We start from the raw sequence: 22,959 nt of genomic DNA, 5'->3' as shown, positions 1-22,959 counted from the left end.
CTTTGCTCGGGGGGGGAAGACAGAAGGGGGCCACGGAGAGACAGGGAGAGGGAAAGGGGGCTGCTTTGGGGGAGGGGTGTGCTGGGGGCAGACAGCTTTGCTCGGGGGGGGGGACCGAAGGGGGCTATGGAGAGACAGTCAAAGATGGCACAACAGAAAAATATAGGCAGGCAGTGGGCCAAAGAGAGAGACAGAGAGACATACAGAAAGAAAGACGGGACAGAGACAGACAGAAAGACAGACAGCAGCCAAGGAGAGAGAGGCAAAGAAAAAAAAGACATACAGACAGCCAGCGTCCAAGGAGAGAGAGAAAAAGAAAAAAACCCCAGACAGACAGCGGCCAAGGAGAGAGAGAGAGAAAGAATGACAAGACAGACAGGGGGCCAGACAGACAGATAGACAGCCAGCCAGCATCCAAGGAGAGAGAGAGAGAGAGAAAGAAAAAATGACAGACAGAAAGAAAGACAAACAGACAGGGGGGGGCAGGGAGAGACACAGACAGAAAGAATGACAGACAGACAGACATCTACTCTAGCACCCATTAATGTAACGAGCTTAAACACTAGTAATAATAATAGCGTTATTCTTTTATACCACAAGTTCTAGGCAGTTTACACTAAAAAGAGCTGGACAATCATTGAAATACAATAATACAATAAAAAATACAAATATATATAAAATAGAATTTCAATAATAAAACTCACTAAGTAATAAACTTATCAAACAAAGTGGTCTTAATTAATTTCCGAAAACTGCAATAGGATAACATAGTTTGCTGAATACATTTACCTAACCAAGATTGTTGCCTACCAGCTTGAAATGTTAGGGTCCTATCTAAGAAGGTCTTATATCTACATCCATTAATTTTTGGATAAGCAAATAAGTAGAGCACTAATACATAAATAAGTAATTAAATGTATAAACAGCTCCCCCCCTTTTACAAAAGCATAGCGCAGTTTTTAGCACTGGCCACGGCGGTAACAGATCCTACACTCATAGGAATGCTATGAGCGTCGGAGCATCAGAGCTGTTACCGCCATGGCTGGCACTAAAAGCACGCTAAGCTTTAATAAAGGGGGGAGGTAAGTGACATAAAAAAATATAAAAACAATTCCAAAATCAAAAGTGGACATAAGTGAGGCATGCTGCTAGTGAAAACATCTTTAAAATAGATTACATACCACAAGGAAGAGTGCTCAAAGTACACACTCTCAACCAAGTGTGCTATGACTCAGCACGACTGTGAAATAAAAAACATATTACAGTATATGAATTTTAAGACTATAAATCATATCCAAGTAGCACATAAAACCCACAATTGTGGTTTCAAAAAGCCTATACTCCATTAATTAAATAGTAAAAACCTTTAAAGGAGGTACTTAAAAGCCTTTAAAGAACCAGGAAGTACCAATCATTCCTGGATTAGTCCAGTTCTCAAAAAGATGAGCAGCTCTTCTGTTCTCCACTACACCTCCATGACTGGTGCTAGTATCCTTCACCTCCATGACTGGTGCTAGTGGCATGCAGCTGTCCCTCCCTCTGCCCTCCACCACCACACCCAATGACCAGCACTAGTGTCCTACTCGCTCCCTCTCTCCCACGCCCCCCCATAATGACCATGGAACTAGTGTCCCTCCCCCTCCCTGATGACCATTGGCATGTTGCAGTCCCTCCTTCCACAACCTCTCCTCCAAAATGTCTGACACTGCTGTCCTACACCATGACCCCTTCCCCCCGACCGACATCGCATTTACTGCGCTGAAGAAGCTGCCAGCGATCCTTTGTGTTGGACTGGTGTAGGACCTTGAGCTTTGACACCTGCAATGTAGGCTAGTAAAACACTGGCAGACATCTGTTTTTTCTTGGGCGTCGTTAGCCTTGATTCTGTTAATGGTGCCTGAGTGTGATTAACATACAGCCGACATCCATTTTTGTAGACACCACCAATTTAGGTGCTGTTTATAGAATCCGACCCTAAATGCCTAAAGAAGTATTAAAAATGTATGTAATCAGTCATAAAAATATCAATAACCAAAAATCACCCAATGCACAGTCATAGTATGCTGATGCGTTCTGATGACATCATCAGACTAATAGGCCAATTGGAGGACTAGAAAAGTGGCAGAAGTCAACAAACAAGCTTAAAACTGTAAAAAGAGTTAAAATGATAAATAAACTGCTAAAAATGAGATCCATTTTTTTTTAATCTGTTTGCACTGCTACAGATTTAAAGCACCTCTGTTTTGGACTTCCAGAAGTGGTCAGTATTGCTTTGTCTCCATACCTTTTTGAATCAGGTACTGGCACTCATTTGTGCTGTTTGGTTACTGCAAATAGATAAAGTATGAGGATCTGCAAATTGAAACTTTCTATAACAAAAATACAGTAAACATTAAGGCCCAAATTCTATAAATGGTACTACTAATTAGGTGTCCAAATAGCACCGTTTTTAATTGGTTTTAATTGTCTTTAATTGACATGTTAATTGATCACATTATTTAAAAGCAATTAAAATCTCTTTTTAAAATAAAATACCAGAACCGTGACTACTGAGGCACCTACTAATGCTTAAGGGTAAAATGGGTGTGGTTAACACCGGAAATACCCTTAGGCATTGGTAGGTGCCTCCGTAGTTGTGATTCTTATCACAGATAAACGCTAGAAATATAGACCTTGAAAATCCTGGCCTACATTTCTAGCACCTGTGACATGGCTGTGATTCTATAAACAACGCCGTCGCTTGATTTGTGATTGGCGCTGCTTGTGGGCGGCTGTCGATCGCAGTGCTGTTTATACAATATGGGCCTAAATCTACAAATTGTACTATGTAAGAGAAGAGTGTTTCCTGGCCTAGAACCATGTGGTTTCCTCTTTCTTTTCTATCTTGTAAACAAATTGTTATGAAAGGTGCTATATGCAGTAAACATACTCTCCACCTTGGTTTTGTCAGGCCATCATATTTTATCAGTGAGACATTTCAGGGTGCTAAAGTACCTGTATATATTTCTATGAATACTGAAATAGTATCCTATATAGTATTTGAAACAAAGAAAAAAATACAGCATTTGATTTTTGTATAATTGGTATATGCATGGAATAGTCTGGTAGAGGTAGTGGAAACAAAGATTGTGTCTGAATTCAAGAAAGTATGGAACAGGCACATTGGTTCTCTTAGGGAGAAGAGGAGATAGTGAGTGCTGCAGATGGGCAGACTGTATGGGACATTTGGCCTTTATCTGCCATGTTTCTATGATTTCATTTCTTTGGAAATTAGTTTTAAAAATTTTTGATGCATGTTAATTGTTTTGAGTGTAAATGGATAAAGGCCAGAGGTTGCTTCCTCACCTCCAGTTATGTGGATGGGCAGACTGGATAGGCCACATGACCTTTATCTACCTTAATTTTTCTCTTCCTTTGTGAGCTTGTAGTTAATGGATTTCTAAATTAAATGGTGCTGTGCTGTACTAGTAGTCCATCCTGATGATACAACACTTTCTTACCCTTTTGTTTACCATTTGAGCAGGGCAGGATTAATTTGTCGAGGGCCCCTAGGCACACAAGTACACTGGGCCCCCCCCTGCCCCGCCCCACCCCACCATGTACCCAGGCGGAAACAAGAAGCTGCATCAGAGGGAAGCTTTGAGCAAGCGGCACTGCTTGCATAATTACAGTTCCCGTTGCCTTTCTTATCCGCATTGCTTGCTTGTCTTACTTTCCGTCGATGGGGGGGGGGGGCCGCGTTGCCGATCGGGGTGGGGCCCGTACTGCCGATCGATGCTGGAGGGGCCCATCGGAGTTTGGAAAAAACAATGTTGATGCCCCCTGACCATTTCGGGCCCTAGGCACATGCCTACTTGGCCGATTGGTTAATCCTGCCCTGCATTTGAGAAGCTTAATTGGGAGTATATTGGTAGGGGGGGGGCTATGTAATCATGTATTTTTATACAATCAGATCAGATTAATCTTTGCCCTCTGATAATTGTTGAACTAAACTTCATAATTTCTTTTGGCAAGTTTTGTCCAATTTGGGGGCAATCGTTAATGTTCTTTTATTCAAAAAATACACCACATTTGTTTTTGTCAGAAATCTAACTATTCCTTAGCTCTGATTCTGTTTAGCAATCTAGTCTACAGCTTTCAAACAATGGCAGCATATCATGTTACCTCTTCAAAAAGTTGTCTGTAATAGTTAATGTAGATGTAGGTGAAAGAGTAATCCAAATGGTCTTTCTTTTGGCCAAGATCCAATGTAGTCTTGAAACATGCATTTAATTATAATTTTTGCCTTTCTTATTAAGGACAAGACATTTGGTCTGAAGAATAAGAAGGGAGCTAAACAACAAAAATTCATTAAAACTGTAACCAATCAAGTGAAATTTGGCCAGCAAAATCCTCGTCAGGTAAGTACATTTTATATCAAATACTGGACTGAAATATATTACTAAGCTTGGATTCTAGTTTGCCAGCATTGAAACAGAATTACTCAAGACCCCTAGTTTTTCTTCAGCAAACTGAATACTGTTATCATATGTCTGGATTTACCCAGACAGTTTTCTGCAGGCTGACAGTTTGTCTGGGTTTTGGACAGCCTAAATTTTCTTTTTTTAATCTTCACATGGGCAGTAGGAGGTCACCTGGGGGCGGGAGCTGCATGAATCACAGCACAGTCCCATCATGGGTACCTATGGTTCTGGACAAGAACTCCTGTTGTGAGCTGCTGTAGGCTCATTTAGAAACATAGAAACATAGAAGATGACGGCAGAAAAGGGCTACAGCCCATCAAGTCTGCCCACTCTGCTTACCCACCCCCTGTCTATGCCCTAATGACCCAATTTCCTTATCTTGACCCTCGTAGGGATCCCACATGGGTATCCCATTTATTCTTAAAGTCTGGCACGCTGTCTGCCTCGATCACCTGCACTGGAAGCTTGTTCCAATGATCAACCACTCTCTCTGTGAAGAAATACTTTCTGGTGTCGCCATGAAATTTTCCGCCCCTGAGTTTGAGCGGGTGCCCTCTTGTGGCCGAGGATCCCTTGAGAAATAAAATATCATCTTCCACTTCAACACGTCCCGTGAGGTACTTAAATGTTTCGATCATGTCTCCCCTCTCCCTACGTTCCTCAAGAGTGTAGAGCTGCAATTTGTTCAGTCTCTCTTCGTACGAGAGACCCTTGAGCCCCGAGATCATCCTGGTGGCCGTCCGTTGAACCGATTCAATTCTGCGCACATCTTTACTGTAATGTGGCCTCCAGAATTGCACACAGTACAACATTTAGTGTTAGATAGAAATGGCAGGAAAGGCCCTAGCTCTGCCTGAGCTTGGGATCATGTCTGGAGAGCCTCTGAGCGTGTGCAGATGTGATGACATCACGCACATGTTTGGATGCCCTCCAGATGTGGCCCTGAGCTCAGGCAGAGTTGGGTCCTTTCCTGCCACTTCCAGCCAGTGCCAAACGAGCCTACAGTGGCTCGCAACAGGAGCTCCTATCCCTGATCCACCAGTACCCATGGTGGGACCTGTGACCCCCCCTACACCCACCTTTGCTACCATAGAGGTACTATCCCATGAGAGAGGAAGGGAGGGAAGGAGAAGAGATGAGGTTTGTATGGGGGAAGGGGTGGGGCTGGACCAGGTGTTCTCTTTTTTACTTACAAAATATGGTAACCCTATTTCTGCAGCAAGTTTGCTATTTATTTTGGACCCATGAGAAACTAAAATAATTTCTCACATTAATATGTGGTGGTATCTTTTCATTTGATTTGGGGATGTTTATCAATGTTATGTGATGCTTGTTGCATAGAATGCATGCAAAATGAAAACCTAGAGTAAAACAGAGTAATGAGAACACTTGAATAGTAATGGGGTAAGGGAAATCAAGAGACACCTCATGGAGATCCAAATGTCCTGACATTTGATTGAACTGAGCACTAGTTTCTGCTGTTCGAGCCATTCCGCGATCACCCCAAGGCAGGAATTAAACAACTTAAGTTACTGCTGCACTAAACAGATTCTGATTGGAAGTTCATGTTGCAGATGGGTCTGCTTTCTCAATAGTAATTCAGTAAGATTGGTTTCTTTAGAATCTTGTTCTGTTCCTCAGTAGAAGTGCTTTCTCCAAGTTACTAGAATCATCCAGGTGAGAGTTTTGATAGCAGAAGACAGTGAAGTGGTATTAGAAACATAGAAACATGATGAGAGATAAAGGCTAAATGGCTCATCCACAGCATTTGATATCTCTCCTCCTCTCCATAATAGATCCCACGTGTCTTTCCCACACTTTCTTGAATTCAGACAGTCTTTTTGTCTCCACCACCTCTACCTCTCTCTGTGTAAAAAAGTATTTCTTAGATTACTTCTAAGCCTTTCACCTCTTAACTTGATTCTATGCCCTCTTACTCTGCAGTTTCCTTTCATTTGAAAGAGACTTGCCTCATGTGCATTTATGCCTTGCAGGTATTTAAATGTTTCTATCATATCTCTCCTCTTCCACCTTTCCTCCAAAGTATACATATTGAAATCTTTAAATCTGTCCCCATACGCATTAAAGATCAACCGACCATTTTAGTAGCCTTCCTCTGGTCTGACAACATCCTGTTTATATTTTTTTGAAGGTGCGGTCTTCAGAATTGTATACAATGTTCTAAATGAGGTTTCACCAGACTTATTCAGGGGCATCAATACCTCCTTTTTTCTACTGCCATACCTCTCCCTATGCACCCAAGCATCCTTCTAGCTTTTGCCATTACTTTTTTAACCTGTTTGTCCACCTTTAGATTAACACATACTATCACATCCAAGTCCCGCTCCTCTTTCGTGCACAAAAGTTCTTCAGCACCTAAACTGTACTGTTCTCTTGGGTTTTTGCAGCTCAAATGCATGACCTTGCCTTTCTTAGCTACTAAATTTCAGACCATTCTTCAAGCTTCACTAGATTCTTCCTCGTGTTATTCACACCATCAGAGGTTTTTATTCTATTGCAAATTTTGTTATCCGCAAAGAGGCAAATCTTACCCGACAGCTCTTCAGCAATATCGCTAACAAAAATGTTAAAAGAATGGTCCAAGAACTGTACTTTGAGGCACACCACAGGTAACATCCCTTTCCTCGGAGTGATCTCCTTTGATCACTAACCTCTGTCACCTTCCACTCAACCAGTTCCTGGCCCAGTCCATCATTTTGGGGCCTGTCCCAAGGGCACTCAGTTTATTTATTAGATTCCTATGAGGAACACTGTCAAAGGCTTTTCTAAAATCTAAATACACCAAATCTAACAGATTTGTCTGACAAGACCTGCCTCTAGTGAATCCATGTTGCCTTGGGTCCTGTAATTCCTCGGATCCATTGGATTTCAGAAATGTCACTATTCTCTGTTTTAAAAGTGATTCCATTAATTTACTTACCACAGAAGTCAGACTTACTGCCCTTTAGAGGGACCACATCCGCCCTTCTCTGGTCCTCTGTACCACTCCTGATTCTAGAGTATTGCATTTTTTATTTTTTTTTTTAAATCTTTATTCATTTTCATATCTTACAACAAGTGTATAATATTCAATCAAAAAAAATTTTACAAATCACTTGACATTCTTACTTATAATCATCAAAGCATAAAAAGAATCCCTCCCCACCCTTCCCATCCATTAGTAATAAACCAATTAAAACAATATCATATATCCCAATCCCACCCTACTTATATCCTTATATAATAAAAAGGTGTTTAAGGTGTCTGATCATTAGAATATGTAATCAATGGTCCCCAAATCTTTTTAAAATTATGATAATTTCCTTGCTGTATAGCAAGCACTCTCTCTATTTTATAAATGTGACAAACTGAATTCCACCAAAAGGTATAATTAAGTTTGGTATAATCCTTCCAATTTCCAGTAATATGTTGAATGGCAACCCCTGTCAGTATTAGTAAATGTTTATTATTATTTGCTGAAATTGGACTCTTAAATCTCATAGATGTACCAAATAAAATAGTATCATAGGAAAGGGCAACATGATTTTCTAACAATGAATTAATTTGGGACCAAATTAACTTCCAAAAGGCATTTATATAGGGACAGAAAAAAATTAAATGATCTAAAGTCCCAGCTTCTAAACTACAATGCCAGCATCTATTAGACCTAAAGCTATCCAACTTCTGTAAATGAACTGGGGTCCAAAAAGCTCTATGCAACAAAAAGAACCAAGTCTGTCTCATAGATGCTGACCTTATAGTTCTTATTCTCCAAGACCAAAATCATGGCCAGTATAGTTTGGAATTCCTGTGCTTTCAGGCGGTTTCTTGGGTCACCAAGCCGCACAGTGGTATAAATTGTTGTATGGGTATTTGAATAAAAAACACAAAACTGGTCTCCGGGATATTTGGAGCATTGAGATTGGGCACCAAATTTCTGCCTCTCAGAGTATTGCATTTTGATATGTTTTATTGCATATACTTCCATCCTGTCAATTGTTTTGGTCAGCAATGTTTCACACTACTTACTCTGAAAAACGCCTGATGCTCACTGCTCTATCCCATATGAGGAGGAGAAGCAAGAAGGGATATCGTCATTGAGGTGTTCTAGTTTATAAAATTAAATACTAACTTAAAGTGGCTGATCTTAATTCTTGTAGGTTGCCCAGGTTGAAGGTGAAAAGAAAACAAAGAAGGATGATAAAAAGAAAGAACTGCAGGAGCTAAATGAACTCTTCAAGCCAGTCGTAGTTGCTCAGAAAGTCAGCAAAGGTATAACAAAAGTTGTTTAAAATAGGATTTACTGCTATCTCCATGATAGTAGTAGTTAACCTTGGAGAAAAAATGGGAATTGAAAACCATTTTTGATAAGCAGTATTACAGATAACTGGAGTAGCATCTGAATTAATTTTGGTGGTTCTGTATATCACAGGTGCAGATCCCAAATCTGTGGTTTGTGCTTTCTTCAAGCAAGGGCAGTGCACAAAAGGAGATAAGTGCAAGTTCTCCCATGACTTATCACTTGAGAGAAAGTGTGAGAAGCGTAGCGTCTATGTTGATGGACGAGATGATGAATTGGAAAAAGGTATGAGGAATATATCAGCCATCTTATCTGCAATCAGGGGCCTGGTTTTTACTAGTATACTTGATTCTTTTTGTTGTATTTTTACTGTGAACGGTATAACATACTCTGTGTATTCACTCAAAAGGTTTCTGGTTTGTTTTGGGGTTTTGTTTTTTAAGATATCTTTAGCGAATCAGAGTTTAATATATTATTGTTCCTTCTGTTTATACACAGATACGATGGAAAATTGGGATGAAAAGAAGCTGGAAGAGGTGGTGAACAAGAAGCATGGTGAGGCGGAAAAGAAAAAACCCAAAACGCAAATAGTATGTCCTTTCTTGCATCAAGTTCTAGTACCTACTAGCTAGAAATAGAAAAGATAAAATGTGGACTCATTACTGTAGTTTTTTAAGGTTATATTTGTACACTGATTATTTATATTAACTTATATTGTGAAATTTCAGCTGGCCAAGTGGCTTTCATTTGTGCCTCGTTTTTGGAACTGCGATAACTTACAGAACTGCTTAGCTGCCCCTTGGGACATAGAGCAATGGGGGGGGGTGTGGGAGGAGGGAGGAAGCTGATGAGCACATTCCACTCATGTCATTGCCAGCCACTGGTTTCAAAGATTCTTTCCAGTGCAATAGGTGAGACATTCTAGACAGATGGGTTATGTCCCCATGGCCGCATGTTATGCAGAAGGAATCCACTCTGGGTTTTTATCTCTGTGCCTCTGCTGTACTTCACTGGGCTCCTTAGCTCCACCTACAGTTTTTTTCCTTTTGCATGCATGCCAGCAGGAGTGTGTTTATTCAGTGATTTATTTATTTTTTTGTCCCTTTTGGGGGGATTTCTTGTGCTCAGAGCGATTCTTCAGCTCTGCCTACATTGAGATCATACAGACTTCAGTCTGCATCTGACCGGCCAATCCCTGGCCTTCGGCTGAGCACCCATTCAGTCCTCCTTATGCAGGGTCAAGTCTGCATGGAGGACCCAAGATGCTTTGCTCTTATGGCATGGCTCTTGAGGGCGCAGCTTTAGAACTCAAAGGCTATTCTGATGTGGTTATTGACACACGTCTCAAGCCCAAGAAGTCGTCTACAGTTTCTGCTTATGCTAAGGTGTAGATGGCTTTCCAACATTGGTGCTCACAAGCCCAAAAAGTCATCTACAGTTTCTGCTTATTCTAAGGTGTGAAAGGCTTTCTAACATTGGTGCGCTCAGGACCAGGTGGGCACTTTTTCAGCTCTGATCTGTGTGATTCTTGACTTTTTTCAGGCTGGTCTCGATAAAGGTCTCACTGTTGCATCTCTTCGGATCCAGGTAGCCGGGCTCTCTTGTTTTAGAGCCCCGGATCATCGTTCCTATTTGGCATCTCACCCTGATGTTGCTAGATTTCTGAAAGGGGTTTTTCGCATTAGACCGTCTGCTAAGCTATCGTTCATTTTTCTGGGACTTCAACCTGGTGCTATCTAGCCTCACCAAAGCTCCCTATGAGCCCCTTCAGGATGCTTCCCTGTTGGACTTGATGCTCAAGACCATGTTTCTGGTCGCTTTTACTTCAGTGCAGCGTGTCTCAGAACTCCAGGCTCTTTCTTGTAGGGAACCATTCCTCCTCATCTCAGAGACTGGGACTTCCCTTCGTGCCAAAGGTGATTTCAACTTTCCATGTTAATTAAGAAGTGTGTTTGTCTGTTTTTCAGCCTACTGGTTCCAGGACACAAGATCGTGTTTTGAAGAAATTTGATGTGCGCAGAGTGCTTCTTCGCTACCTAGGGGTCACTAACAAATTTCATCTCTTTGACCATCTGTTTGTACTGACTCATTCTGTTAAGCAGGGCACTCCTGCTTCCAAGGCCACAATTTCCAGATAGATCCATAAGGCCATTTTGTTAGCCTATATTCTTTCTGGGAAACAGTCTCCCATTTCTCTGAAGGCACATTCTCCCAGGAGTGTGACTTCTTCATGGGCCAAAGCTAGAGATGTCTTCCCTGAGGAGATCTGCAGAGTGGCATTGTGGTCCTGTATACACATGTTTGCCAAGTTTTAGAGTGGATGTTGTGGCAAGATAGGACTCCTCCGTTGGGTCCTCAGTCTTACAGGCCGGCGCAGCAAGCCCACCCTAGCTTTTTGGGGACTACTTTTATATGTCCCATCTGCTAAAATGTCTCACCTATTGCGCTGGAAAAAGAGATTATGTACTTACCCTGGTAATATCTTTTCCATCAAATAGGTGAGACATTCTAGACTCCTGACCTGTCCTTCCTGTGCCTGCCTACAGTGTCAGTCTGTTTATGCTTCTCGAAGTTGTTTCTTGGATGCCTGTCAGCCCTTGTTACTCTTTAGTGCTGGAGTAGTTTCTGAGCTTCTTTCTGGCCTTTGTTGGCTGTTTGCAGTTGATTTTCTAATGTTACTTCTTCAGCAGAATGGTTGTTTCTGAACTTTGATTGCCATAGTTGTTTCTACTTCACGTTTATTTAGTGGCTTTCAGTGCTTGGGTACTAACTGTAAGTGGAGCTAATGAGCCCAGTGAAGTACAGGAGAGGCACAGAGAAAAAATCCAGAGTGGATTCCTTCTGCAGATGGCACGCGACCATGGGGACATCTGTCTACTGGAAAAGTTTCCCAGGGTAAGTACATAATCTCTTTTTGTTATCTGCAGTGGGCATACCAGTAATTTTAACTTAGAATTGAAAGGTTGGTCTTGATGTGCCTTATTTTTGACAGCTTTCTTATTCACTGGTCCTAGTTTAGTTTAATTCTGCTTAGCTTTTTACAGCTAAAATCACATGACTGCTTTTAACTTTTTAAACAAAACCATAATTCCACAGTTCATAAATAATGTTTGCTGGCTATTAATCCATGCTTTCATTATGCAGACTTTTTCTGTATATCTTAATGCAGTTAGAGTACTGCTGCTTGAAAAAAAAGGAGTGAGAAAGCTGGTTCTTCAGTGAGAAAAAAAAATCTAACAGAAAGAATACCCACATACAAACTTGCCCAAGGAATAGGAGAGATCATTTCTGAAAGAGCTGTGTTCCTGAATATTTGGACATAGGACATCTCTCTGTTGTTTAAACTTTGAGTGGAATGCAGATAGGGATGTGGGGAAAGAAGGGATGAAATTGTCACTTTTGAATCCCTGCACTATGTTTTTGGGACCACTACCCAGAACTAAAATATCATCTCCTGCCCTCCCTGGTACACAGAATTATGGACCTAGCTGGGCATTACTGGGGAAGGTGGGTGTGAGAATGGTGATTAAATAAATCAAAGCAAAACCAGTAAATGGGGGAAAGAAGTCTTGGGTAAGAAAGGTAATGCAGTATGTGAACTATCCTAATTCTTATATTTATTACAGGTATGCAAGTATTTTCTTGATGCCATAGAAAATAACAAGTATGGCTGGTTTTGGGTCTGTCCTGGTGGAGGAGACAGTTGTATGTATCGCCATGCTCTCCCAGCTGGCTTCGTACTAAAGAAAGATGCAAAGAAAGAAGAAAAAGAAGAAGAAATATCATTAGAAGACCTAATAGAAAAAGAAGTAAGATGATTTTTGCTATTTGTAGCCAATCATTACTGGTTGCTTTGCAGGAAGAAGTGTTTAGATTGAAACTTTATTTCTTTTTATGGTATTTGGGAGTTATTAGTAGGAATGTGTATTTGAAACAACATAGGAAAAACTAATCTTTTTTTTTTTGTGTGTGTGTGTATCCAGTAGTGTGCCCTATTGTCAATTTTACTTAAAGCCCCTCCTATGGGAGGGGCCTTAGGCATCTGTTCCAATCAGAACCTTAGGTCCCTCCCCGGTGCTTGGTGGCAGGAGGGAGTGGGCATCTCTCCCACTGCCGGATAGGTGTTGGGGGTGGGGGGCGTTGCTTGATAACAGCAAAATTTTCCTACAGGTCTGAGCTGTCAAGCTTACTTTCCTCTCAGTGCCTGAGGCAATCTGCGCTCAGGCATTGGTTAGAAAGTAAGGCAATGACAGCTCAGACCTGTGGGCAAATTTGGCCACGGATGTGGCACAACGAGTTTAGGGAATCACTTGGCGATTATAGAGAATCGCTCAGAGTGCTCATTTTAATATTAATGACCTCGTCATACTACATTTGTATGGCAGTATTGGAAACTGCTACAAAACTTGGAAAAGACCATGGTATACTGTCTTAATAATCCACTGCTAAAATATATGCATGCTAAACTGGCTGGAACCAGTTTAGTGAGCACGTTAAATGCACATTTTAGTTTTGAGAATCTGCTAAAAAGGTAAGGGCTCTTCAGCTTGAAAAAGAGATAGCTGAGGGGAGATATGATTGAAGTCTACAAAATCCTGAGTGGAGTAGAACGGGTATAAGTAGCTCAATTTTTTTTACTTTTGTCAAAAATTACAAAGACTTGGAGACCCTCGAAATTACAGAGAAATACTTTTAAAACCAATATTTCACTCAGGATAATTAAGCTCTAGAACGCATTGCTAGAGGTTGTGATAAGAGCGGTTAATGTAGCTGGTTTTAAGAAAGGTTTGGACAAGGTCCTGGAGGAAAATCCATAGTCTGCTATTCTGACAGACATGGGGGAAGCCAGTCCGTGTCCTGGATTGGTAGCATATAATGTTGCTACTATTTCGTTTTTTGTCAGGTACGAGTGACCTGGATTGTTCACTGTGAGGACGGGCTATTGGGCTAGATGGACCATTGGTATGATCCAGTAAGGCTATTCTTATAATCTTATGTTCTCTGTATTGCTTTATGGTGTGACCTTACATTGAGTATTGCATTCAATTCTGGTCGCCGTGTCTCAAAATAAATACAGTAAAACCTTGGTTTACGAGCATAATTCGTTCCGAAAACATGCTTGTAATCCAAAACACTCATATCAAAGCAAATTTTTCCATAAGAAATAATGGAAACTCAGACGATTCGTTCCACAACCCAAAAACTTTAATACAAAATACTATTCGTACTTGTATTGCAAGACCTCGCTCATTTAGAACAGTCACTACACTCCTGCAACATCAGAGAGAGAAGAAACATCGGCTCAGTTGTGGTGATGTGACGTGTGTATAAGAACATAAGAATTGCTGCTGCTGGGTCAGACCAGTGGTCCATTGTGCCCAGAAGTCCACTCACGCGGCGGCCCTTAGGTCAAAAAACAGTGCCCTAATTTAGTCTAGCCTTACCTGTGTACGTTCTGGTTCAGCAGGAACTTGTCTAACCTTGTCTTGAATCCTTGGAGGGTGCTTTCTTCTTTAACAGCCTCTGGAAGATCGTTCCAGATTTCTACCACTCTCTGGGTGAAGAAGAACTTCCTTAAGTTTGTACAGAATCTATCCCCTTTTAACTTTAGAGAGTGCCCTCGTTCTCTCCACCTTGGAGAGGGTGAACAATCTCTCTTTCTCTACTAAGTCTATTCCTTTCATTATCTTGAATGTTTCAATCTTGTCCCCTCTCAGTCTCCTCTTATCAAGGGAGAAGAGGCCCAGTATCTCTAGCCCAGTGGTTCTCAACCCTATCCTGGGGACTCCTCAGCCAGTCGGGTTTTCAAGATATCCCTAATGAAGAGGCCCAGTATCTCTAGCCCAGTGGTTCTCAACCCTATCCTGGGGACTCCTCAGCTAGTCGGGTTTTCAAGATATCCCTAATGAATATGCATTAGAGAGATTTGCATATAATGGAAGTGACAGGTATGTAAATTTCTCTCTTGCATATTCATTAGGGATATCTTGAAAACCCAACTGGCTGGGGGTTCCCAGGACATGGTTGAGAACCACTGCTCTAGCCTCTCACTGTACGGCAACTCCTCCAGTCCCTTAACCATTTTTGTCGCTCTTCACTGGACCCTTTCAAATAGTATTATGTCCTTTTTCATGTATGGCAACCAGTGTTGGATGCAGTATTCCAGGTGGGAGCGCATCATGGCCCAATACAACTGTATGATAACCTCCAATCTGTCTGTGATCCCCTTCTTAATTATTCTTGGCATTCTGTTCACCTTTTTCACCGCACCACACATTGCGCGGATGGCTTCATTGACTTGTCTACAAGTACTCCCAAGTCTCTTTCCGGGGGGAAGGGGTTCTCTACGAGTACTGCACCGGACATCCTGTATTCGTGTATAAGATTTTTGTTACTGACATGCATCACCTTGCACTTATCCAAGTTGAACCTCATTTGCCATTTCACAGCCCATTCCTCGAGCGCGTTTGTCTTGTTGTAGGTCTTCGCAATCCTTCTGTGTCCTCACTACTCTGAATAATTTTGTATTGTCCGCAAATTTAATCACCTCGCTCGTCATACCAATTTCCAGGTCATTTATAAATATGTTGAAGAGCACAGGCCAGAGCACCGAACACTGCGGCACTCCACTCGTGACACTTTTCCAGTCCGAGTTTTGTCCATTTACCCCCACTCTGTTTCCTATCCGCCAACCAATTTTTAATCCATGTGAGCATATCACCCTTAATTCCTTGGCTCGCAATTTTTCGAAGACTTTCCTTGTTTAGAACAGTCACTATACTCTTGCAGTGTCAGAGGGAGAAAAACCATCGGCTCATTTGTGGTGATGTGATGTGTGTATACTGTATGTGCTTGTATTACAAGACATTGCTTGTATATCAAGTTAAAATTTAATAAAATGTTTTGCTTGTCTTGCAAAAAACTTGTAAATCAAGTTACTTGCAATCCAAGGTTTACTGTATACTGGAATTAGAAAAGGTTCAGAGAAGAGCAACCAAAATGATAAAAGGGGATACAACTTCTCTCAGCTTGGTAAAGAGATTGCTATGGTGAATGGTGTAGAAGAGGTAAAAATGAATTGGGGTTTTTTTTGTTTTTTTTACTGTTTCAAAAATTTTGAAGACTAGGGGACACTGAATGAAATACTTCTAAAATAAATAGGAGGCAGTATTTTTTTCACTCAAAGAATAGTTAAGCTCTGGAACTCATTGCCAGAAGATGTGGTAACAACAATTAGCTTATCTGGGTTTAAAAAGGTTAGGACAAGTTCTTGGAAGTGTCAGTCTGCTATTCAGACAGACATGAGATAAGCTAGAGCTTGACCTGGGATCGGTAGCATGGAATGTTGCTACAGTTTTCTGCCATTTTACTTGTGACCTGGGAACAGGATACTGGGCTAGGACTATTGATTTGACCAAGTATAGCTGCTATTATGTTGTTATTGCTTAAATGGGTGCACCTAAAACTTATGTGATGCACTTAGCATGATTCTATAAGGTGTGCTTACCTTCTATAGAATTGTGCTAAGTGCCTAGTCTGTGCCGATTTTGGACGTCTTATATAGAATATGGCCATTAGGGAATAGTCTCTTGCATTGAATGTACGATCCATTTTTAACAACTTGCCATATGTGTTGCAGAGTAGCCTGTCTTTCTTCAGAAATGGATCCTTCTGGAATAGTCAGATACAATCTGAATTGCTTTTAGGAATGAGCTCTTTTGGAGCTCATTCTAATCTAATCTGGTATTTCTGAGTCGCACTATGCCTAATTAGATTCAAAGTGACTTAAAATACAGTCAAACCTCCATTTATGAGTGCTGCGGTTTTGCAAGACAAGCAACACAAACAAAAAAATGAAGAACCAACAAAATCTGCAGTACAAGGGTCGAAGACAAAACAAAACAAGGAGAACTGCAGTAACTTGTACAATGATACAGGCAAAGTTTATTAGAATAATTGCGGTTAAAAACAACACCTTAAAATTTAACCACGGGACCCAACACGGTCCGTGTTTCAGTACACACCTTCTTCAGGAGTCCTAGAAAAGGAGTCAAATTGAACCGCAAAAAGCATGCTGAAGCCTGTGTGAAGACGAACGTCGAAGGGCAGCTTGTACGTGTTGGGTCCCGTGGTTTAATTTTAAGGTGTTGTTTTTAAACACAATTATTCTAATAAATTTTGCCTGTATCATTGTACAAGTTACTGCAGTTCTCCTTGCTTTGCAAGATGAGCAAAACATTTGCAAAATCCGCACCTCGGAAACCGAGCTTACCTCTATTTGTGAGCCCCCCCCTGGCGATCCGGCATACCCCCCCCCCCCTTGGAGAGTACGAGAAGGCCTTGAGCATGCGCAGATGCTCAAGACTCAGCACAAGCAACAGGGAGGATCTTCGGGTACCGGCATGTCCTGTGCATTGGTGCCAGAGCGGGATAAGTGACTGTGTTTGGGTGGGTGAGTGGGGGATGCCGGATCGCGGTGGGAGGGGGGACAACATGAGCAGGGGGGATGTCGGATCACAGGGGGGGGGTGGAGCAGCGCAGGTGGCCTTGGGGGTGGGGGATAAAGCGGAGCAGCACCGGTGGCCTCGGGGGGGAGGAGGTGGAACGAATCAAGTGAGTTTCCCTTACTTCCTATGGGGAAACTCGCTTTGATATACGAGCAATTTGGTTTACGAGCATGCTTCTGGAACGAATTACGCTCGTAAACCAAGATTCCACTGTATAAAGAATTAGGTTCAAGCTAACTTTAAAATATAAGGAATTATAGAATGTATAAGCTATATTATATTATGAAGAGAACTGAGTTATGAATGGATTAATGGGGAAGGGAGGATTGAGGTTCCATGATTTTACTGGTATAACACTTGAGTTGTTATACCAGTATACTTAATTCATAAATGGAATAAGCAAAGGAGGAGAAACACTAATTCTCTGAATTGTAATAGTTCTTCCTCCCTTTGGTTAATATTACGTTCTTTTATATAGATTAGAAACTATTCACCATTATATATATTGAGGAAAATCAAGAAGGGGTGGCCTTTTTCACATCACTGTATATAAATTACTATAATTATAGCATTAGTAAGCATAAGATTTCCATTAGGAGGCAGCAGAGATCTTTGCTAAAAACAGGATTGTGCCCTCTGTTGAAGAAGATTGAATTGTTTAAAATAGGTTTGGTATTGGATCTGTTTCTTAAAATGGTCTAGCACAGCGATCTCAAACTCGCGGCCCCCGGCTGCTATTTTGTGGCGCGCAGTCTAGTACCCGAACTCACAATCTGGACAACTGCCTGCTGCCGTCACGTAGGCAGGAGTACCAGCATACGTGACGGCAGCAGGCAGTTGCAAGTCAGCTGACGCTGGCGCGATCTCGCACACTGGGCAGGAAGAGAAGCTCCGGGGTCGGCATCAGCTGACTAGCAACTTCCTGCAGCCGCATCGTATGCCGGGACTCCTGCCTTTGTGTAGGAATTCCAGCATACGATGTGGCTGCAGGAAGTTGCTAGTCAGCCGACGCAGGAGCTTCTCTTCCTGCTCAGTGTGCACCAGGTACTGCTGGACAAGGGGGTTATTTAGAGCTTTCACACCATAATGAATTGAATGATTTGAATTCAACGCTGTACCACTGCCATAATCTGTCTCCAAACTCGAGTCTCTTCTGTTTTAATCAGATAAGTAATGAAAGTATTTTACAACATCATATTTATTGTTTTTTTGAAGGCAGTAAGAGGGACATTGTAGTGCAATGATGGTCCCTCATTACAACCAGCGCTGGTACATTTGATAGTACTACTCATTTGATTGGTGACTGAGCACTTTATGATATTTTACAGCACTTTAAAAGCACTTTGTGCACTTTATTTAGTATTTTTGTAGTTTTACAAACTTGTGTAGACAGTTTTATAGTCATACCAGTATTGAAAAAAACATTCTAAAAGTTGAAGTTAATGTCCTCTATTTATGGTTAATTTGTGTGCTTGTTCTACAGCGTGCTGCTTTAGGACCAAATGTTACCAAAATCACTCTAGAGTCTTTCCTTGCATGGAAGAAGAGAAAAAGACAACAGAAGATCCTGAAGTCAGAAGAAGAAATGGAAAAGAGAAAAGCGGACTTTAAAGCTGGCAAATCGTTAGGAGTACGTACAATTCTTAAATATTTTTCCCCATAACAAGGAGATCATAAGCTATTTATTAGAATAATAATCCCCACCACAACACACACACCAAAAAAAAAAAAACATCCCAAAAACATTTAGAACACAGTTTGGACAGTATAAGCCTTATGTTGAAACTGATTTACAACCATTATTTTATGGCTCTCTCTCATCATAGTGTAGTATAATATATCTAGACCCAGCATTCATGCAATACCACCACCCTGCTTTGATACATGTTGACATAGAAACAGTAGATGAAGGCTGAAAAAAAAACAGTGGTTTGGCTAGTCTGCTGTTCTCACACCACTAAAATGATCAGCTGCTGGCCATAGAATATGGCATATCAAGACAATTTTAATTATCTTCCTCTATTGTACTACTTCTACTACTTATCACTTATATAGCGCTGAAAAGTGTACGCAGCACTACATTTTGACATTTATTGATGGTCCCTACTCGGAAGAGCTTAAATCTAACGTGGACATACATTCATGACATATAGGGTTGGGGATACAGAACCTAAGGTGAGAGGAGTTAGGAGTTGAAAGCACTCTCAAAGAGGTGGGCTTTTAACTGGACCTTGAGCACTGCCAGAGATGGAGCCCGCCATAGGGATTTGGGCAGCTTGTTCCAAGCATACGGCGCAGTAAAGTAGAAGAGACGGAGTCTGGAATTGGCAATTGAAGAGAAGGGCAAAGATAGGAGGGACATATCAGCTGAGCGGAACTTACTTTGGGGGGGGGGGTGGATCCCGGGGGAAATAAGCAAAGAGACAGCTGAGTGAGCGTATTTGTAGGCCAATAAGAGGAGTCTGAATTTAATTTGGAAACGGATGGGAGGCCAATGAAGTGAATTTAGGAGAGGGATAACGTAAGTATAACGGCTCTCCCAGAATATGAGTCCTACATCAAATTCTGGATAGCTTGGAGTGGAGCGAGATGGCTAAGTGGAAGGCTGAGAGTAGTGAGTTGCAGTAGTCTTAAGCGCAAAGTGATGAGGATGTGAATAAGTGTTTTGGTAGTGTGCTCAGAGGGGAAGGGTCATATTTTGGTAATAATATAAAGGAAGAAGCGGCAGGTTTTAGTGATATGATGCATCTGGGCGGTGAAGGAGAGAGAGGAGTCAAAGATGACCCCGAGATTATGAGCAAACAAAACAGGAAGGATAAGAGTTTTGTCCACAGAGATGGAGAACAAGGGAAGCGGAGAGGTAAATTTAGGTGAGAAGATGAACAGCTCTGTTTTTCTGCATTATTTATTTATTTATTACCCACTTATCTACAAATCTAGGTGGGAAACAATACACATGTACAAAATCATTCTAAACAGCAAACAAATGAAATCTGTATCGCCTAGTAGACTGGTTTAATCCTTATGAATGGGTTATATACCTCACTGCTACCAGCAGGTGGAGACTGAGCACAAACTTGTATTTCAGGCTAGAATCCCCCCTAGCAATCCAGTCTGTCTCAGTCTTCATAGCAGGTGGTAAGACTAGATCGGTTGCCCTCTTAGTGCTGTTGGAACTTTGTTTTTGGACTCCTGGGTTCCCCTTTTGTGCCGGATAGAGCTTAGACAGTTCCTGTTTGGGAATCCGTCCTACCTCGGGGGTGTTAAACTCAGCGGGTCTCATGCTGGGTCCCTCCCCCCACCTTCCTCCACCTCCCCATATTTTTGTAGAGGTGCCTCAGCTGGTGGCCTGGCCCCCCAGGTTGGTCAGCCCTCCAGCTTTGAGAGCCATGGAGTCAGTTCTGTTAAAAAAAAAAAATCCTGAGATGTGCTGGTCTAAAGGGCTCATTTCCTTTTAAAATTGCCTTTTTACTGTATTTTCTCATCTAACCGGCACTTTTCTTTCAGCTAGAGCGGTTTTCAACACAATGAGCACTTTTAAAGAGAAAAAGTGCTCATTGTGCTCCAGACGCGAGGCCGACCTGTGCAAGCGTTGTGCAGGCCAGAGAGGTGGGTTAGCCTCATCAGCAGCGGATGCCAGCGGCCAGGGCACCCCGCCGCATGTACCTCATGAGTTTGCACCCACCTCTGTTAGTACAGGCTGTGTCTCCTTATAGCACAGTTTCTTTCAGGTTTACACTGTTTCATAACCTGTTTCAGTTGTTCATGATTGTTATGACTTTTAATGTTGTGAGCAGATTAGACTTATTTGTCTATGTCCTCTACAGATGTCGCTGTCTGCTTTTGCATGAATTGGATAAGAGGGGAGGGTCTATAAACATTATGCAAATGAGGCTTTCTACAAGCAGTCTCACAAAATAGAATGCATAACCCACTTGTCAAGGAATATTTATTTATTTCTAGACCGCCTAAAACTAAGCGGTTAACAATTGAAGAACATTCACAATAATTCATACACAATACATTTATAAAATGCATTCAAATTACATTGCAATTACATAGCAATCTCATCCTCTAAAATTAATTTCAAAAGCTCAAAATATTTACACATTAGCCATCACATTAATTAAAGTGCAATAACCACAGCTTAGAATTCTTTTTTTTTTTTTTTCCATTATTTTTTATTTTCAAATTTTACATAAAGTGTACAAAATATTAAAATACATTTGATAAATACATAGTATCACTTTTATATCTAATACATTATATATCTAAGTTTGATTTTCCCCCTCACCCTCCACCCTCCCTTTTATTAATTTAATATAATATTTTTAATTTTCAAATTTTACATAAAATGTACAAAATCTTAAATTGCAATTAATAAATACACAATATCATTTTTATATCTAATACATTATATTCTAAATATGTTTTTATCACCTCTCCCTCCCCCCACCCTTCTATTACTTTTTATTCATACATTACTTATTGTATAACATATTATAACATATTATGTAGATATTTTTTTTTTTCATTACCCCCCCTCTATGTGTGTCATAAAAAAGATATTTAAAAGAAGAAAAGAAGAAGAGAAATATTAATATTTATTCATTGCAGTATTTTGTCAATGGCCCCCATATTTTTATGAATTTAGTATATGTCCCTCTTTGTATTGCTATTGTTCTTTCCATTTTATATATATGACATATTGTATTCCACCAAAATGTATGATTTAGGTTATTATGATTCTTCCAATTATTGGTTATATGTTGAATGGCAACCCCTGTCATTATTAATAAAAGCTTGTTATTTTCTGGTGAAATTTGACTATTTTTCCTCATCATCATTCCAAATAATACCGTATCATATGATATTGCTATATGATTTTCCATTAATTTATTAATTTGTGGCCAAATTGAATTCCAAAAAATTTTAATGTAGGGACAATGATAAAGAAAGTGATCTAATGTCCCTGGTTCCAGATTACAGTGCCAGCATTTATTAGACTTAGAACTGTCTAATTTTTGCAAACGTGTAGGGGTCCAAAAAGCTCTATGTAATAAAAAGAACCAAGTTTGTCTCATAGATGCTGACATTGTACATCTCATTCTCCAAGACCAAATTAGTGGCCATTGAGATGCATTAATTTGATGCTTAATCTCAATGCTCCAAATATCTCTTAGACCATTTTTTGGTTTTTTATTCAAATATCCAGATATTAATTTATACCACAATGCGGCTTGATGTCCTAGGAAGTCTGCTTGAAAACATAAGAACTTTAAACTATATTGATTATTCAATGTTTTCCATTCAGGGAACCCATCCTGAATGGCCTGCTTCAATTGCAACCATTTAAAACTTTGTGTTTTATTAAGACCAAATCTATGTTGCAATTGTGAAAAATCCAGCAGTTTACCTTCTGAAATAACATCGTCTAGAGATCTAATGCCTGCAATAATCCAGTTCTTCCAAAGGATTTGAGCTCCGCCAATTTTGATCTTGGAGTTTATCCATATAGATTGATTAGTTGATTTGTTTATTGGAATAGGTGTTAATTTATCAATAAACCTCAACGTTTTCCAAGTATCCATTAATATTTTATTTTCTCTATATCTTCTAGGTATGTTAATACTTGGCAGATGAACTAAATTTAGGGGAAACATAAGGCGCCATTCTAAATATAACCAGT

At 40.6% G+C, this 22,959-nt stretch overlaps 1 protein-coding gene across 2 annotated transcripts in view; it reads left to right on the top strand.

The window, feature by feature from the left end:
• ZC3H15 (zinc finger CCCH-type containing 15) overlaps positions 1 to 22,959 on the top strand; it is a 40,014-nt gene that overhangs the window by 4,193 nt on the left and 12,862 nt on the right. For both annotated transcript variants that reach the window (XM_033945987.1, XM_033945986.1), the window contains exons 2-7: positions 4,299 to 4,400; positions 8,624 to 8,735; positions 8,896 to 9,048; positions 9,262 to 9,353; positions 12,390 to 12,572; positions 18,754 to 18,900. In XM_033945987.1, the coding sequence (XP_033801878.1) occupies positions 4,299 to 4,400; positions 8,624 to 8,735; positions 8,896 to 9,048; positions 9,262 to 9,353; positions 12,390 to 12,572; positions 18,754 to 18,900 (789 nt within the window). The remainder of the gene's footprint in view (positions 1 to 4,298; positions 4,401 to 8,623; positions 8,736 to 8,895; positions 9,049 to 9,261; positions 9,354 to 12,389; positions 12,573 to 18,753; positions 18,901 to 22,959) is intronic.

This window comes from Geotrypetes seraphini, chromosome 5 (assembly GCF_902459505.1).
Source record: "Geotrypetes seraphini chromosome 5, aGeoSer1.1, whole genome shotgun sequence".
Taxonomy (NCBI): Eukaryota; Metazoa; Chordata; class Amphibia; order Gymnophiona; family Dermophiidae; genus Geotrypetes; species Geotrypetes seraphini.
This window is presented reverse-complemented; position numbering and strand designations above follow the sequence as displayed.